General features: G+C 36.7%; 1 protein-coding gene across 3 annotated transcripts in view; it reads right to left on the bottom strand.

Annotated features, from left to right (window-relative positions):
- The window catches only part of HNF4G (hepatocyte nuclear factor 4, gamma), a 61,289-nt gene that overhangs the window by 12,356 nt on the left and 30,937 nt on the right, over window positions 1–17,996 (bottom strand). For 2 of the 3 annotated variants that reach the window (XM_005866389.2, XM_014539856.1), the window contains exons 2-6: window positions 11,690–11,861; window positions 7,975–8,069; window positions 5,194–5,300; window positions 3,459–3,614; window positions 116–203 (exon numbers count right to left, since the gene is read on the bottom strand). In XM_005866389.2, coding sequence (XP_005866451.1) covers window positions 116–203; window positions 3,459–3,614; window positions 5,194–5,300; window positions 7,975–8,069; window positions 11,690–11,835 — 592 coding nt within the window. In that variant the 5' untranslated portion in view covers window positions 11,836–11,861. Of the gene's footprint in view, window positions 1–115; window positions 204–3,458; window positions 3,615–5,193; window positions 5,301–7,974; window positions 8,070–11,689; window positions 11,862–15,590; window positions 15,763–17,996 lie in introns of those variants that run through there. The other variant, XM_005866388.2, reaches the window with a different exon arrangement.

The raw sequence follows: 17,996 nt of genomic DNA, 5'->3' as shown, positions 1-17,996 counted from the left end.
GAAAGGGGAGCACCATCTGTCAGTGTCTCAGAAGGCTCGGGACACACAGAATAGATCCTGTGTGAGAATGAAGCAGGCAGAATTTTTTCTTAAATTAAAAAAAACAACAACTTACCCAAAAGCAAAATATCTTTATATATCATGGATCTCTTTGTAGCTCCGAGCAGTAAATGCTCCCCTGCATGAGCTCTCAGCAGGGCCACCTTAATGAAAAATTCCAAGTTGAACAATTAATGATAAAATATGATGATTAACAGATGGTATCACATGAGTCTGGATTAACTTGGAGTTCTTGAAGCCTAAGACTTTTTTTTATTTATTTAACAAACTATAATATTCATAGTTGCCATCAGTAAGCCTTCTATTTTTCTATTTGAGAATATCATAGAGTTTAACTTTTCAAAATTTCTAGAATTAATGAGTCAATGTCATTAGTCAGCAAACACACAAACAAACAAAAAGACTCAACAGAACAACTAAGTGTTCTGGAATGAAGTAAAATCAAACCAAGCAGTGTTCAAACTCTGGCTTATCCACGTACTACCTGTTTGATCTTGGGTAAACCAACCAGTTATGTTTGGGACTCATTTGTTTTCATCTACCCAGTAGAAGTAGTGAATAAAATTTCAAATTCTAGACATGAGGATTACATGAGAAAATACATATAAAACACAATCTCTTCCACATAATAAACTGAATAGACAAGAGTGAAGTGAGGGCCTGTGACATGCTGAAATGAGAATGGTGAGTCAGACTGCTAACACACTCAAGACTGAACCCATAATTCCTTGCACTAAGCTCTGAACTGAGTTTCATGCATATATTTCATTGCCTACTGAATATCACCACTAGAGATAACAGGAAGCGTTTCTAATTTAACACTTCAAAGTAATGCTTCTCCAACATCTTCATCCTTGTCCAACATGCTTGTTCATGACAAAAACAGGACTCCAGTTTGATTCTTCTCTAATGGCCCAGCAAATCCTATACCACCCAGGCCAAAGCCTTTGCTTTTCGTGCCCTGGCCTTCACAATATACTCCAAGAACCTAACAGGTATTCTTGCTTCCTTCCTGGTTCCTCCATCCTAAGTCCTTGACAGAGCTACCAAGATGAGATTTGTAAAATAATCATCACTTAATATCACTCCTCTGCTGAAAACTCCTCACTGGTTTCTTATTGTCCTTAGAATAATATCCAAACTGCTTGACCAAGGCCTCACAGGTTACAGCTCAATGCTTTGTCCCCCATGCACCCTGCAACATCTCTGCCTCCCTCAGAGTCTGTGAAGATACTCTTTCTGTACCCAGAATGCTATCTTTCTCCTTGATCTTGGTATGATTGGCTTCTTGTCATCCGGGTCTCAGGAAAAATCTTCTCTGATCCCCAATTTAAAGTATCTGCTACCACTTGACCTCCAGTCATTGTCCAACAATTCATCCCATTTCATTTTATAGGATTTATCCCCACCTAGAATCAACTTACTCATAATCTGTATGTCTTTTATTGTCTATCTCTCCCAAATAGAAGGTAAACTTTATGAGAAAAATGATGCAATCTGAATTTTTACTTGCTGAATGCTCACAGTTCCTAAAACTGAACACTAGTCCTAATACATGCGTTTGGGTGAATTTACTGAGTGAATTGATATAGAATTCAGTTTTGAAAACTGTTAAGTGGAGATTATAAAACTTATGACACAGAGCTCCTGAGAGCATTAAGTAAAAGAATCTAATGTATAAGGCAACTGAAAGCTAATTCCCCAGTGTCTTATCCACGATAGACATTGGCAAGCCATGGCTATTAATGCTATATTGTTAATATTAAAGTCTGAGCTCGTAAAGAAAAATTGTTTTTTGACAGGTTACTGGAATTCAATTTCCCAACTTTTTTAATCACTATCTTCATATTTAAGTCAGCAACTTTTAAAGAGGAGTGATAGTAAACATATAAAACTGATAAATAACATAACCCTACTTATATGGCTTGGGGTGAGACAAGGAGGTTTTAGCAATTTAGCATTATTCACTGTGAAACAACCTTCCGAGCCAAGCTATCTTTATGATATGTCAATAACCATGACTCATAACAGGAAGGCAGTTACAGAACATTTTGAGAATGATTTCAGATTTCACAAGATTTTTTTTTTCGTCACCAAGCGAAACGCTCTCCTAGAAATGTAACTAAACTTCCTATGATTACTTTTTTTCTGGTTGTATAAGTATTTTGTCCTTTGAATTTTAAACAATTGCACCTTTCCCTTTTATTGTTTTTGTTTTTGTGTGTCCGTGATAAAGAACACTGGTCAGAGAATGTAAGATATACACGGAATAAACTACATATCCTGGTTTATTCAATGTTCAGGAATTGGAAATTTTCAAATTATTTTCATCTACAAGATATTATATACTGCTTAGAGTTCAAAATGAATCTGAAACTAGTCAATTATTTTCATCTACAAGATATTATATACTGCTTAGATGGAAGAGTTCAAAATGAATCTGAAACTAGTAATCTAATTTTCATAGACTAATTAAGAAACTAAAGCTTTTAGCTAATAATTAAAATGTCTTAATGTACCTATGACAAAGCATGAAAATATATATGTATTAGGAAAAATCATTATATCTGAATTTTCTCGATTGCTCTGTAGATTTCAGAGCATGATTCTACAGATTTTTTTGCTAGACATACAATTTTTATACAGTAACGCTAGAATAAAATTGTCAATATACAAGGCAAAATTTTATATGTTAATTGTACAATATATCCACAAAGATACCAATACACCTGTATGGTTTCCTCTAGGAGTGGCCTGGAATTTCTGAGAAATTTCACGGGTTCCTTCACTAAACACCCAGACACAATAGTGCACCATTAACCTCGCAGGCATTTTCTCTGCAATCCTTTGTCTCACAATGGCAGTTACTTGCTATCTCTCTCAAGTTTTTTTTAAAAAAGTATGTTTTTAATTGATTTTTTATTTTTTAGGGAGAGAAAGGGGGAGGGATAGAAAGACAGACACATCAATGCAAGAGAAACATCCATTGGCTACCTCTTGTATGCCTTCTACTGGGGATCAAGCCAGCAACCCAGGCATGTACCCTGACCGGGAATCAAACCAGGGACCTCTTGGTTCATGGCTTGACTTTCCACCACTGAGCCACACCAGCTGGGCTCATGTAAGCCTTTTACACTCCAAGAAGGGATAACTATCCTGCTCAACTTTATCAAATCAATAAATATGCAAGACCTAAAATAGGAGTTAAACAGCTGTGCCTCTGATAGAACAAGGAGGTGAATGGATAAGAAAACCAATCTTTTTCTCATGAGATAACTTCACCTTTGTCAAATAGGGTAAATCTATTATAAACATAATTAAAAGAACACAAAAAACTGGGCAAAGTTAAAAAAACAGGTGTGTGGGTTTTTTTTAAGTATTCAGAATTTAACTTCTACCTGATCATCCAGCGGTAACTCGCAGAAGGCAGGGATATATTTTGCCCATTCAACCAAGACCAAGAGCTGCTGTTTCATAGATTCACAGACATCACCAATGTTTGCAATTTTCTTCACATTTATGTCTGTGCTCACACCAGGGCTTGAGGCTGACATCTAGCATGAACAAGAACATTATGTTAACTTCTCATTTAAAACAAGACATAACCAATACTCCTCTTTTTTCTATGAATGCCATTGAAGTGGCGCTATCATTGTCACAGTATCTTGAAATACGCTAAATATTTTTAAATTGAGAACTGAAATACCTTTCAGTACAAGTTTAATTGAAAACATTCCCTGCATAGCACATACTGTGGGAGCACTATCTGATTTTATTGGACACAATTGTACAAAAAGTTACCCAACTTTTGGAGAGTGCCATAAGCTAAACTGACTATACAAAGAAATAAAAGAGTATTTATATGAAATATGCTCTGTGGTTTCCTTTTTCATTAAAAAGTGATATTTCCATTAAAAAATCCATCTTTAATTTGTTGAAAATATTTACAGTGGATAAAGTTTAACAAACTGGGAGAAAGGATTTAGATGAGAAAGAAGACGTTTTATGTTCTGCACTAAATAGAAACCAGTAGAAATAAAATCAAGAAACCAACCTTTGACTTAGCATCATTAAAAAGCTTAATCTAATAATTTTTACAACTCTCTATGATTTTGAACTCTATAAAAATATAAGTGGCGTCAAAATGCCCTTCTGCAAGTTCTTATGAACTTTTCTGCACTTTCTGAATGTGTGTGTACGTGTCTTTCTGTAGTGCGTGTGTCCTTCCTCACACCTCCTTGTAAGCCATTCTCTAAGCACTTTATAGGCCATCAGGTAATCTGCAAGCAATGCTGATGATAATGGTGAGGTTAACCTCATCGTATTACCCTTGTGTTATCAAAAACGAAAGTAGCTGCACTGACTCATTATAGAGCTGGATTAATAGTTAGCTATTTCATAATTAGCTTTATAATAGAAAAAATATCACTAACATTTCTAATAGAAGCAATGTTAAAATAAACTTTCTGAAAGGGTCTGTTTAGTTGATTCTTAAGCCACTGTTACTTATGTAGATAACTAATGTCCTATGTAAAACTTTAGAACTGATATTCTCACACTAGAAACTTCAACTTTCTCTTGCGCTTTTCAAAATCTGGCTCTTCCCTTAAACACCTATTTCCAAAGCAGATGCCAAGGTGAGTTCTTGAGTCTAGAAACTGTTTGTACGGAAGGAAGCTCTGATGATCCGTCTCAACCAAACTCCCCAAAAGTTGTGATAACTGATTTTACACATTCAACCAACAAAACGAGATTCTCCCCCCAGAGCCGAGCCCTGTGCCACACATGAAGTATTTCAAATGAACTTTGTAAACAAATGTATATTCTATAACCTTCCACTGAAATACATTTCATCATCCCATTCATAAATTGGAACTGGTCCAGAAAACATCACAGTGAAGTCAACAGTTCGACCAATATTTTTAAAGTAAAACTCTTGAATTTGCATAAACATGATTTAGGTTAGTAATGAGCACATTTGAAAAAAGCTAGATTATTTCAGCATTACACCTAAACAGCCATTTGATTCTATAAGCAGGGTGGGATGCTGGTCCATTTGATTCTATAAGCAGGGTGGGGTGCTGGTGCATTTGATTCTATAAGCCGGGTGGGATGCTGGTGCGAGGTGGGTACCTGGCGAGACCGCATTTCTGCCTGTGTCAGCGTGTTAATGGAGGGGATGTTGGTGCCATCAAAAGTGCTTCTTCGGGTGCTGATTCGATCACGTTCATTCTGCACAGCTAGGGGAGAAAAATCACAATGTCTATTGGTCGCTTCTCTTCACTACGTGTCACAAAATAAAGTATGGAAAGTTTAGTTGTGGTGATTTTAAGATTGCAATCTTATGATCTCTTAGGAAACAATGTTCTTGGAAAAGTTTACAACATGAATCAAGCCAAAGGCACAGCAGGTAGGACGTCTCTCTGAGAAGATTGAGGCTGGAAACGCAGCATTTGGGAAGGTGAAGAAACCCCCCTATTATAGAAAAGACTTCTAAGAGAGAGCTAGATCAACCTTCTTTCAGTAGAGGAAGAAAGAAAAATGTGTATCCCCAAATTCCTCATTGAAAACTAAAATTCGCAATAAAATTTCCTAAAACTAATAAGGATGAATAGAGGGGGTTTTGACTTGTGCATTTGTCACACAAAGAGGAACAGAGGTCACATGTTAAAAGTTGGATTTCAAAACTTAGGAGGTAAAATTATCTCTGTTAACCAAAAAGAATGGAAACAAGTCCTGTAGCCCCTAAATTATTTAAGTTAATGCTCTGCCCTGTTCTGCTGGGAGGATAAAACATTGAACTATCATAATTTTTAATGCAGTTATTTTTTTTATTTAAAAAACTCACTAATTTCTGGCCAGCCAATGTGACTCAGTGGTTGAGTGTCCACTCATGACCCAAGGGGTCACCAGTTCGATTCCTGGTCTGGGCACATGCCCGGGTTGAGGGCTCAATCCCTATGTTTCTCTTTCATTGATGTTTCTATCTCTTTCTTTCTCTCCCTTCCTCTCTCTCTAAAATTATAATTATAATAAACAACTTTATATTTTAAAAATTCATGAATTTCTATGCTAAAATCTACTATCTATCCAAAACATACTATTAACTATCAACTTATTAATTTGGAAGAGAAAACACTGAACTTTTTGCCTTTAAGAGTGAGTAGATTTTAAGTTGGAATAAATCAATATTTTATTTTAAAATCTTATTTACTGGTAGCTTATCCTTCTCTTTTTTCATTTCTTTCTTTCTTTTTTCTTTTTTTTTTTTGCGGAAATTATCATTGACTTTCAGCCTAAACTAATGAAATACATTTATGGAGATAAAAATAAAAATGTAAGTTATGCTTTTATGAATTGAACTTACATTATCAATCTTTAAAAAAATGCTAAAATATATCATGGACATTTATAACCTCCTACTGCTAAAGTTTTCAACAGAAAACCATGTTTATATATATTTCCACCTTAAACTGGATATGATGCTATCATTGTAAATAAGGGAAATATAACCACGCTAAAATCCAAACGTTACTTCCTAATGTATTTAGAAAATACTAATGTATTATTCTGTGAATAGTAGATGATATAATTTCACTATTTTTGAAAATAATTCATATAAAAAAGGGTAAAACTCTTAAAGGAAATAAAGGATGGTGATCTGCAAGTGGAGATAGATGAAAATGATGGGAAAAGTATGTAATCAACTCATAAACTATCTGATATGCGACTAGATATAAACCATTTTAAAAAATAGTTTATTGATTTTTAGAAAGAAGGGAAAGGAGAAGAGAGAAACATTGATGTGGATTGATGCCTCCTGCACACCCCCTACCAGGGACTGAGCCTGCAACCTGGGCATGTGCCCTCACCTGGAATAGAACCAATAACCTTTTGGTATAGAGGACGATGCCCAACCAATTTAGTCACACTGGTCAGGGCAGGCATAAGTCATTTTTAAATAGGAAAGTGCTTCTCCTTTAACTCTGGGAACTTTCATTTGCCTTCTTTTTTGAGACTAGCAACCTGAACAAAACTATTGAAACTTTGGTCTCTTTAAAATATTTAGTGTCAAAAGAAAAAACCAGCTATGTTCAAGACAGGTTTGATACATCTTACATTTCTAAAGAATAGTGATTTCATTCCATTAATTTCTTAATAGTTTATGAAATAGTTCTGAAAACTATCTCTGTGTATATGACCGGCACAGGAATGTGGAAAAAACTGATATGCATAAATCTTATAGCGACTATTGCCTGCCAAATGTTTAAATGTGTTCAATACCTTTCTAAATTAACCTTAGTTAGGTTGTAGGATAATATAACCAGATTATTTAATATATTCAAAATGAAATTGTTCACACTAAAATAGAGTATCCATTCTATGTCTCTGTTCCTCAATAGAAGACAAGCTCTGCGAGGGGGAGAAATATTCTATTATGCTAACTACTGAAACCTCAGCACCCAGAACAGTGTTGGGAAAGTAGCAGTGCTCAATAAATATTTGTTAAATAAATACATGAATGCATGCACAGTCCTTGTTCAGTTAATGTTTATAAAATAAAGGTATTCAATCTTATTAACAGTAAAAATGTGCTTAAAAATACAGTTATAATTTCAACTGATTAATAGATATTGGCCATCTATTTTTTGAACAAGATGTTGGAATGTTACTTAGACAACAGTTTTGTTGACAGGTGTAACACAGCAGTAAAAAAAAAAATGGCATCTGGTTTAGTCATCAGATAGAAACTGGGTGTTAGTTCCTTGGGTAAATCCTTAAACTCAAGGAACCACAGATTCTTCATTAAGAAAAATCAGAACTCATGTGAAAATGTTATTATGATGAAAAGAGAATGTGTGTATAACACTCTTCATTGATAATGTTAAATATCATTATTATGTTATATGTTACCTTCTTTCTTCATTCCTGCTCTAAAACACTTTCTTAATCGACAATATCTGCATTGATTTCTTTTGTCCTTGTCAACAACACATTGCCGACTGAACCTATATTAAAAAAAAGATATATTAATTTTTCAGATAATTATTTATGGAAAGAAGCAAAGAAACAGACAAATAGACTTTAAATAAGTATGTCCAAATTTGGCCCAATAGAAAGAATGTGTAAGAACAATTAACTGAACGCTCATATATAATTCAAAAACAAAACAAAACAAAACAAAAAAAGAACAATAAACTGACTTTTCCAGATTGTGAACATTTGTAGCTTTCCTCCTGCTATCATTTCTAACATAAAACCATGATCAGCACATACATGGGAATACAAGCCTCACCTCCCATGTAGCCTTTAGAATAAAATAAAACTGAATGACAGTGCGCATAGTCATTTCTATCATGAGTCATGAAAGCCAAACCTAGTTTAAGCATCTTTGACATATAAATCTCAACTGCCTGTTGCTAAAGGTTTTCGGTGTAATGGAGACTATATCAGAACTTCATTCCTCTGCACTTTCATGCTTTTCTCATTGTAAATATTCTTCAACTCATTTTAAATGTGCTTCACATCCAATTGAAGTTTACTCTAAATAGATGCCCAATTGCATGTCAAGAACAGCACTGAGTAGTCTCTGCACAATTAGATGTCAGCTGACATCCACTAAAATGGCTCTAATTAGGAAAGAAAATAAGACAATACCAGTATTGATGAGGATGCATAAAAATTGAACTTTCCCACATCACTGGTCATAATATATAATGCTGCAGCTGCTTAGGAAGAAAGTTTGGCAGTTTTTTAAAAAGTTAAACATAGAGCTATCTTATGATCCAGCAATTCCACTCCTAGGTATCAACCCAAAAGAAAGAAACCATATGTTCACACACAAACTTGTACACAAGTGTCCACAGCAACATTATCCTAATATCTAAAAGGTGAGGACAATCCTAATGCCCATCAGTTGATGAATAGAATAGATACCTAAAATGTGGTTCCCACACACAGCAACATTATCCTAATATCTAAAAGGTGAGGACAACCCTAATGCCCATCAGTTGATGAATAGATACCTAAAATGTGGTTCCCACATACAATGGATATTTTAAATAACAATGAACAGGAATGGAGTTCCAAAAAAAGCTAGGACTTGGCTGAAACTTGAAAACACTATTTTAAATGAAAGAAGTCAGACACAAAAGGCCACATAGTATATAATTTCACTTATATCAAATGTCCAGAAGAGGCCAATGTGTAGACACAGAAAGTAGACTACTGTGTGCCTCATACTGGTGGAGAGGAAGTTGGTGGGAAAGGGTAGTGACTGCTAAAGGGTAAGAGGTTTCTTTATAGGATGATGAAAATGTAGTGATCGATTGTAGTGATGATTGCAGCTCTGTGGACATACTAAAAAAAACTGAATTGTACACTTAAAAAAAAAGGAGTACCATTTCTGGAATTAGACCTGAAGCTTGATTCCCAGGTCCACCATTCTTGATAGGATTTGGCAATGTAATTGAACACCCACTCACACACACCCCAGTTAATTTACAATTGTAAGATAGGGAGGGCCTGCTGTAAAAGATTGTTATGTGAATGTACTTTAAAGACTTTGGAACAAATATTAAACAAATAGTAAGCAATAACATTTCTTTAAAATTCTGGCTTAATATTATCCATATGTATATCTCTGATTACTTGTGGTTGATTAGTAACGATGAGAATAAAATAATATATTTTGTGACCTATATAAAATATTTCTTCTAGAAAATATGAATGGCTACTAAATATGAAATGAGTATAAAGCCTATTATAGATGAACTGAGCTGGAAGAGAGACATACTTCCTGGATGAGGAAAAAAATCATTGTTCATTTCAGAATACATGGCTGAGGAGACTCAGGAGAGAGGGCCAGGTTACCAACAATCACAGTAGGAGAACACATTAAATTAACATTAAAGTAATGCAAAATGGAATACATATGTATTAAGCACCTACTGTGTATAAGATCCTGGTGTAGGAATTAAACAGAGAAATATTATCTATCTCTTCCATTCAAGGAAACTATAATCTAGTAGGGTACACATACAAGTTTACAGACAACCATAATAAATAACCTAATGTGAGAAGTAATGAGACAGTAATTTAAAGTGCTTGAAAGGACAAATCCAACTTCAGTGTGATGGAAGAGTTAGAGTGAAAATGAAATTAGTAAATCTAAGAGAACGGATAAATTTAAAACCAGCAAAATGTGAGTTTTAAAAAAACCTTTATGATCCTAAATTTGTATCAATATAACAATTTTCCAAATGGAGAATTGTAGCATTTGCTTAAGAGCAAAATATGTAAAGAAGGCCAAGGTGGTAGCACAACTCATGAAGGGAAAGTGTGAGTCAACTCTACATGTTGGTGGCATCTTTTCTGAATTTCTAAAAGTTGCTATGGTAACACTCCTTTCCTACTTTTCTCAGATAGGAAGCATGGAAATCTTGAAAGCCCTTTATGCTGCTGATAAACTCTGATTCTTAAAAGTTTTTGATGGATTTTGTTGTGTGGATTGTTATTTTTCATATCTATGGATTTCACCTTTAACAGAACACATGGCTCAAAAAAGTACTGTTTACCTGTTATTTTGTATTTATTTTTGTTGACGACTTTGGAAATCTACATTGGTCTACATTTTATCTTTGGAGTTTTGCTGTTTATAAAAGCAAGATCTATCTAAATATTATTTTTTGTTTACCAAAATGGTGTTGAAGTGAATGATTTACATTTTTTTACATACTAAGGTTTCCTGGAAAAATTACTAGAAAATACTAGTTAAATATTTGGAGAGTTATGTATTAACTTTTCCACGCCCTTAGAAATCAAATGGCATCACACTGGAAAAGAATTAACTTCTTCCCAGGCACAATCTGCACTCAAGAACCGTCATTCTGAACACTCACTGTGACATATCTAACCCTCAATTGTGCTATGACATTGACTAGATATTCAAACAGAAAAGCCAGCCTATTAGAAATGTGGGACACATAACATATAGTTTTAGATAAAATGTTAAATTCAATGGCAAAATTGTGGCACAAGAAATAGATTTAAAATTTTATAACTGAAAATATAAATTCATCCATTAACTTAAAAAAGCTAAAAAAAATGCTACCAAAGTCAACCGTACTTTTATAATTTTGTTTGAAAAAACTCAAGATACAATGATGCTTAAAAGAATACCAATACTTCAAAAAGGATGCAAACTGTGAAGCCATTGAAATGCAGATTTAAGTATGCCTATTGGCATATGAACATGTGGTAAAACAATAAAGAAATACCAGGAAAAGACAGGAAACTTCCGACAACAGTCACCTCTGGGAGAGAGGAGAGAAAGAGAAAGCCTTCAGGGGAGGTGTCCACTGGGCTCCAACTATATTGGTCTAAGTTGAGTGATAAGTATGTGGAATTTTTTATATACGTTGCAATAACTCTGGACATTTCATAAAAGAGAACCACCTTGGTGAACGCGCGTCCTGCTCACACACCCAAACATCCTCATTCTTAAAGCAGCTTACAGACTGTGCTCCGAGGGCTACAGAAATAGAAAAGCTCTGAATTGTGCTCCCTTCTTGCATGCCTTTTGAAACACCTCTGCAGATGCCTTTGCTAAAAGCAGCGTTGCAGGTACCTGCACGAATACACGTGGCTCTTGCGAATGCTGCGTCTGAAGAAGCCCTTGCACCCGTCACAGCTGGACGCTCCGTAGTGCTTCCCTGTGGCTCTGTCCCCGCATATGGCACACAGACAGTTGACCCCGTTGTCTGCGGTATTCATACTTGTCGTCTCTGGGGCAGAACTATCTGTTCAAAAAAAGGGGGTGGAGTAGAGTTTGAGTCAGTACTGAGTCTAAATATTCAGAGGCTTGAAACAGTCCACTCTAGGCTTCTTGGAGGCCCCACAAACTGCTTCCTTTGAACCAATGGCTGCTTCTGCCAGTCTTCATCCATTCTCCCCTCTGACTATTAAACATTGGGACACTACAGGGCTCAGTCCCCCAACCACACTCTTTCTCAAGGGCAGCTTAGCTAGTCCCACAACATTACATATTATCTGTATGATTAACAGCCCCAAATTTTATCTCCAGCCCCTATGTCTCCCACAGGCATCAGTCTGAAATGCCCAAATACCTATTTAACAACTTTACTTTGACATTTAAGAGGAATTTTAAATTAATGTATAAAAACAGAACACCTTGATTTTCCTTCTAGAACATGTTCTTCTTTCAGTCTTCCATACAGGTCTATAGTACCATCCAGAACCTAAGGCCAATAACCTACGAGTCTTCAATGGATTCTCTCCTTATCACTCATACCCAATCCAATAGTAAAGTCTGTATTTAAAATACTTAGAGAATCCATAACTTTTCTCCTTTTTACAATGGCCACCCTTATCCAATTGACCATAATCTTTCCCCTGGGTCATTGCAATAGCCTTCTGTCCAAGTTCTCTCCTTTCATCCTTGGTCCCTACTGTTCATTACTCCAAAGCCCCACAGCGCTCCTGGTATAAGAAAGCCACATCTTACCAGCCTTCTGCATCCAACCCTTAGATACAGGTAAGTAACACCATGGCTTCTGAAGCTCTGTGGATAGAGCCCCTTCCCACCTCTCCCATTCCACCATCTAGTACTATCTATTTTTCACCCTGTTCACCGTCCACCAGCAAGGTGGCCTTTTTTCTCCCTGAAGTCTTTTTCTATCTCAGAGCCTTTACACTTGCTATTCCTTCAGCCTGGAAGGAAAGTTCTTCATCACAAATATCTTCCAACTGGTTTTCCAGTTTCTGTTCTACTCGCTCATTTTCTGTGAAATATTCTCTGAACCTCCCAGAGTCACTTCCCATCTTCCCTTCAAGTAGAACCTAGAACTCTAATTATTTAAAAAATAATAATAATAACTGATTTATTGTCTTAAATTATATTCTGTAATGGTCTGCCCATTTATTATCCATCTCTGTCTGTAGAATACAAACTTTGTGATGGCGGAGCATTTATCTGTCTCATCCACCCTCACTGTCTTCTAGCTCTAAGAACTGTGCCTGGCATAAAGTGGGATCTACTATATAGTTATGAAGAAAGAGGCTTTAAAAATCCACAGATGATTTTACTTAAGTGTTTAAATGAGTTAATGTTGTTGACTACATCTTTAAAAATCTGTATGTACTCGCCCTGGTCTGTGTGGCTCAGTTAGTTGGACATTGTCCCAGTCAGGACACATGCATGCGTTGCCGGCTCAATCCTGTGAGGGTGTGTATAGGAGGCAGGCAATCAATGTTTCTCTCTTCCTCTCTCTCTCCCTTCCTCTCCCTCTAAATAACAACAAAAAATGTATTTTTTAAAAAAACCACTACATGGGGCTTAAAAAATCTGTATGTACTTAAAAGATACTGAATATATAAGGTAATATTTTTAATTTATATAATTGTATAATATTAACATAACAAGTCATTACTACATCTCCAAAATAACAAAAGATAAAATGAATGGTTGTCATGTCCCAAGTACATTCTGTAACAACATAAATTTTCCATTTACTAATATTTTACTAATATTTCTGAGTAGACAGATATAATCTATATATATAAAAGCCTAAGTGACTGTTACGACAGAATGACCAAATGACCAGTCGCTATGATGCGCACTGACCACCAGGGGGCCGACACTCAATGCAGGAGCTGCTCCCAGACTGCAGGCCCCAATCGTCAATGGGGCCTGCTGGCCAACATCCTGGTCCCTACCCCCGGCCGGGCCCCCAGGCTGGGATGGGGATCCCGGGGTGGGTGGTGGTGGACGCGGCCCCTTTCCCAGGGAGGCTGAGGGGGCCGGGCCCTGGGCTGGGACGGGGAACCGAGGGGTGGGTGGTGGGCCAACGCAGGTGGCGAGGGAAGGAGCAGGGAGGCGGGGAGGTAGGGAACTGTGCAGTGGCGGCGCGTGGGCGGTGAGAGAAGGAGGAGGCAAGGAACCTGATTGATCCTGATCGCAGGCCAGGCCTAGGGACCCCACCCGTGCACGAATTTCGTGCACCAGGTTTCTAGTCATGTGTAATTTCATCAAGTTAAAAAAATAATAAGAATATGCTTAAGGTTAACCATGTGACTTATAGTACTCAAATGTAAGAATTTTTCTTTTTGTAACATAAACAAAATAGATACTAGAAATAGGCAGCTAGAAGTATTTTAGAATTGACAGCATTCTATGATTATATGAAAATACGAAAAAATTCAACACTCATCATTGTCTTAGAGACACACATCCAAGGCCTCCACAAGCCCGGGCTGTGTGAGGGCTGCCAGGCTTTCAATGGGCGAGTGATAACCCCAAGTGAACTGTAACTGAGTGACTCAAGAGCGGCCGTGGGCGGAGCCGTAAAGCTGTAAGCTCCTTCAGCAGCTTTAAGTTTAATGTCATACTCATATGTTATTAACATTATTAGAAAAAAACAAGTCCAAAAACATTTTGAAAAGTCAATTATTTTAGTAAATACTTATGATATGCCTATCTCTACTATTAGCAATCGATAGTCTTTTTTTTTAAATCATGATTCTACTGAAATAAATAATACTGTTAAATATCTCTCATCAAATCTAAACATAAGGAACCAAAACAGTGACTTTCTAAGATTTGCACTATTGGTTCATTTTAACTCTCTTTGTGCTAAAATTTCAGAATTCATCTTCTGACAATTTGTAATACTTGTTCCACCAATAATACAACATAGGAGAAAATGAAGATAATCTGAGTATGTTACATTCTCAATTCTGAACTAAACACACAGACACACACATACACACACACACATTTTCCACACTACACATAATTACTAGGTTTTAAGAGTTCTATCAATTATAACTGATCTTAGACAATATCTGTACTTAAAAAATAAATTTAAAGTCAATGGTAAGCTGTATTATAAAAAGACCTGAACCCTAAACAACTCATGTCTTATTTAAAGTTAAAATGTCACAGTAGATGCATACCAAGAGCTTTTGAGGCTAAACATTAGCTTGTCAAGTGGGGTTATAATATAAACCTTTATTTCCTTTCATATTTGTGTGAAATGCAAAAACTTGGTAGTAATTTTCAATGCAGTTTCTCACTGGCAGCAATGAGAACTGGAATAATGAAGTAGGGGGCAACTAGGAAAACTGTCCAGTGTTCTATGGAAACTCTGTCCTATTTGTCATCTAAATGTTGCCTAGAAAATATACTTTACAGCCAATCTGCCAATGTTACTTATTACTGTGATTTACAGTAAACAAAATAACTCTTTTTACCTAACTGGGCCATGACAGAATTCTGAGGTTACTTTATTAAGCACAGCTAGGCTTTTTCTATCGCAAACATGAAACGGGCAGAGCATTATTAATTTAAAATTTGTGATGAAGTCCAGAAGCTCAGATGTATGGCTTTAAAATGTGAGTCCCAATGTATCTCGCAGTAAAGCCTGGGACTACCACCCTGGGAGGCTCACTCTGACTTCTCCCACTATACTTACTTAAAAAGATATATTTATAAGCAGATGAGAACTCACCATTTGAATTATACAGAATCTGCATGGTTTCAAACTCCAAGGTTGTATACGTTGGGTCCAAAACTTCACTGTAATTTGCCATATCCATGTCCAGGATCGGTTCCGATACCCTCATCATTGACTTAGAGACACACATCCAAGGCCTCCACAAGCCCGGGCTGTGTGAGGGCTGCCAGGCTTTCAATCGGCGAGTGATAACCCCAAGTTAACTGTAACTGAGTGACTCAAGAGCGGCCGTGGGCGGAGCCGTAAAGCTGTAAGCTCCTTCAGCAGGCCAGCTCGGCTCCTGGCTTCTGCTTTATGGCATACGAAAGCAATTTCCTGTGATAATCTTGGAATGTTGCATGAAATCACCTTACCTGAAGTGCTTAGTGGACTAACTTGATTTCCTAGATTGATTTCCAGTAGATAATAAATGATGCCATTAAGAGGATTCAACATAGAAAAGAGAATCGAGTGTCAGGTTTTAAATTGTAATTGAACCAAGATTTATCTTATTGAAGGGGCTGAAATCACATACTACATGTTCCCAAAGATGGGACTTTACCGCTGTAAATGTGATAAGTCACAACGCTAAGCTAACACTTAACATAAGCTCTTAACAATTTCAAGTGTTCTTACCCATACAGTAAAGCTAACTTTGTTTATGTTGTAATAAAACAAGCTTGTAATTTGAAATGACAGGGATTTAAGATATATTTCAGTAGGAACCTGGGCATAACCTTAATAAGGCCTTTAACATATTCTCTCTAACTATCAATGTATGAGTCTGTGTCCCTTGGGTGTTTGCAAACCTCCCAAGGGCAGAAGCATTGAATAAATAATTGTGACATGAATAAGGTTCCATTTCTTTAGACTTCTGATGCCTATTATATTTTAGGTATTAACCTGAAATGAAGCCTTCCCTCACCAGTGTGGATCTACACAATCTCATCACCAACCCTCTATATCTAACTTCCGTATAGCACCCGATATCTTTTACGTGTATATGTGACAAAGAGCACTTAGAAGATAGTATTCAATGATTATATTTTACTTCTGAGAATACACTTATTAATTTTATCTTCTAAGAAAAAGTTCCACCCACGGTTACACTACGAAGTCAGAATTTCGTTTCTACATTTGTTAAAGATTACTATAAGGTACTATTTCTTACTCAATTTTTTAAAACCATAAAACTTGTAAATAAATTAGTAAAGAAATTATTGTACTCTTCACCTGGGCAGGCGAGGCTGGCCTCTTAAACTCAAAACCACATGAAGAATTGTGAAGACAATGGCAGTCACCTTAGCCGCAAGTCACTGAATCAAACAGTGATCCCGAAATAGCCCTCTGGCCTTCATATTCTGTAGTCTCTTAATAGTGAGAATAAAATTTGCAGGATACATTTTATGGGCTGATTTTCTTTAGTGAAGGCTAACTGTACTAGTAGTTATTCAGTTTTTGGAGAAGTAGACAGCAAGAAAATCCTGTAGCTTTCATGTGCATGAAGTGGTTCTCATTTGTGGTGAACTTACACAAAAGTGTTTCCATTGTGAACCAAAGGATTGAATTGTGTGCACTCTCTTGTCTAGGTAGTAACTCACTAGTGCTGAGAGATGTCACCAATGGGAGTGTTGCAACAGAAGGAAAGGAAGAAAAATATAAGGCAGAGAGTCCGGCCCATGTGGCTAGATGGTTGAATGTTAACCTGTGAACTGGGAGATGGGTCGCCAATCGGTCTTGGCAAGGTTTGTAGCTTGATCCCCGGTAGGGAGGGAAGGCAGCTGATCAATGATTCTCTCTCATCATTGATGTTCATATCTCTCCCTCTCCCTTCCTCTCTAAACTCAATAAAATATAATTAAAAATATATATATAGCCCTGACCGGTTTGGCTCAGTGGATAGAGCATCGGCCTGCGGACTCAAGGGTCCCGGGTTTGATTCCGGTCGAGGGCATGTGCCTCGGTTGCGGGCACATCCCCAGTGGGGGATGTGCAGGAGGCGGCTGATCGATGTTTCTCTTTCATCGATGTTTCTAGCTCTCTGTCCCTCTCCCTTCCTCTCTGTAAAAAATCAATAAAATATATTTAAAAAAATATATATATATATAAGGCAGAGAACCATTCATTTTTTCCTTTTTATTGAACTTATTGGGGTTGACACTGGTTAACAAAATTATATGGGTTTCAGGTACACAATTCCACAACACATCACTTGTACACTGTATTGTGTATTCACCATCCCATCAAGTTGCCTTTGAGAACAATCTATAATAATAAAAGCTTAATATGCTAATTAGACCAGACAGCCAAATGACCTCTGGATGTCATTCTGGATGTCCTTCTGGACAAAGCTGCGGCAGCGGGGGCTGAGGCAGAGGCAGTTAGGGGTGATCAGGCAGGCAGGCGGAGTGGTTAGGGGCA

This window comes from Myotis brandtii, unplaced genomic scaffold, assembly GCF_000412655.1.
Source record: "Myotis brandtii unplaced genomic scaffold, ASM41265v1 scaffold23, whole genome shotgun sequence".
NCBI classification, from domain to species: Eukaryota; Metazoa; Chordata; class Mammalia; order Chiroptera; family Vespertilionidae; genus Myotis; species Myotis brandtii.
The sequence above is the reverse complement of the archived record's forward strand: the minus strand, read 5'-3'. Positions and strand labels throughout refer to the sequence as shown.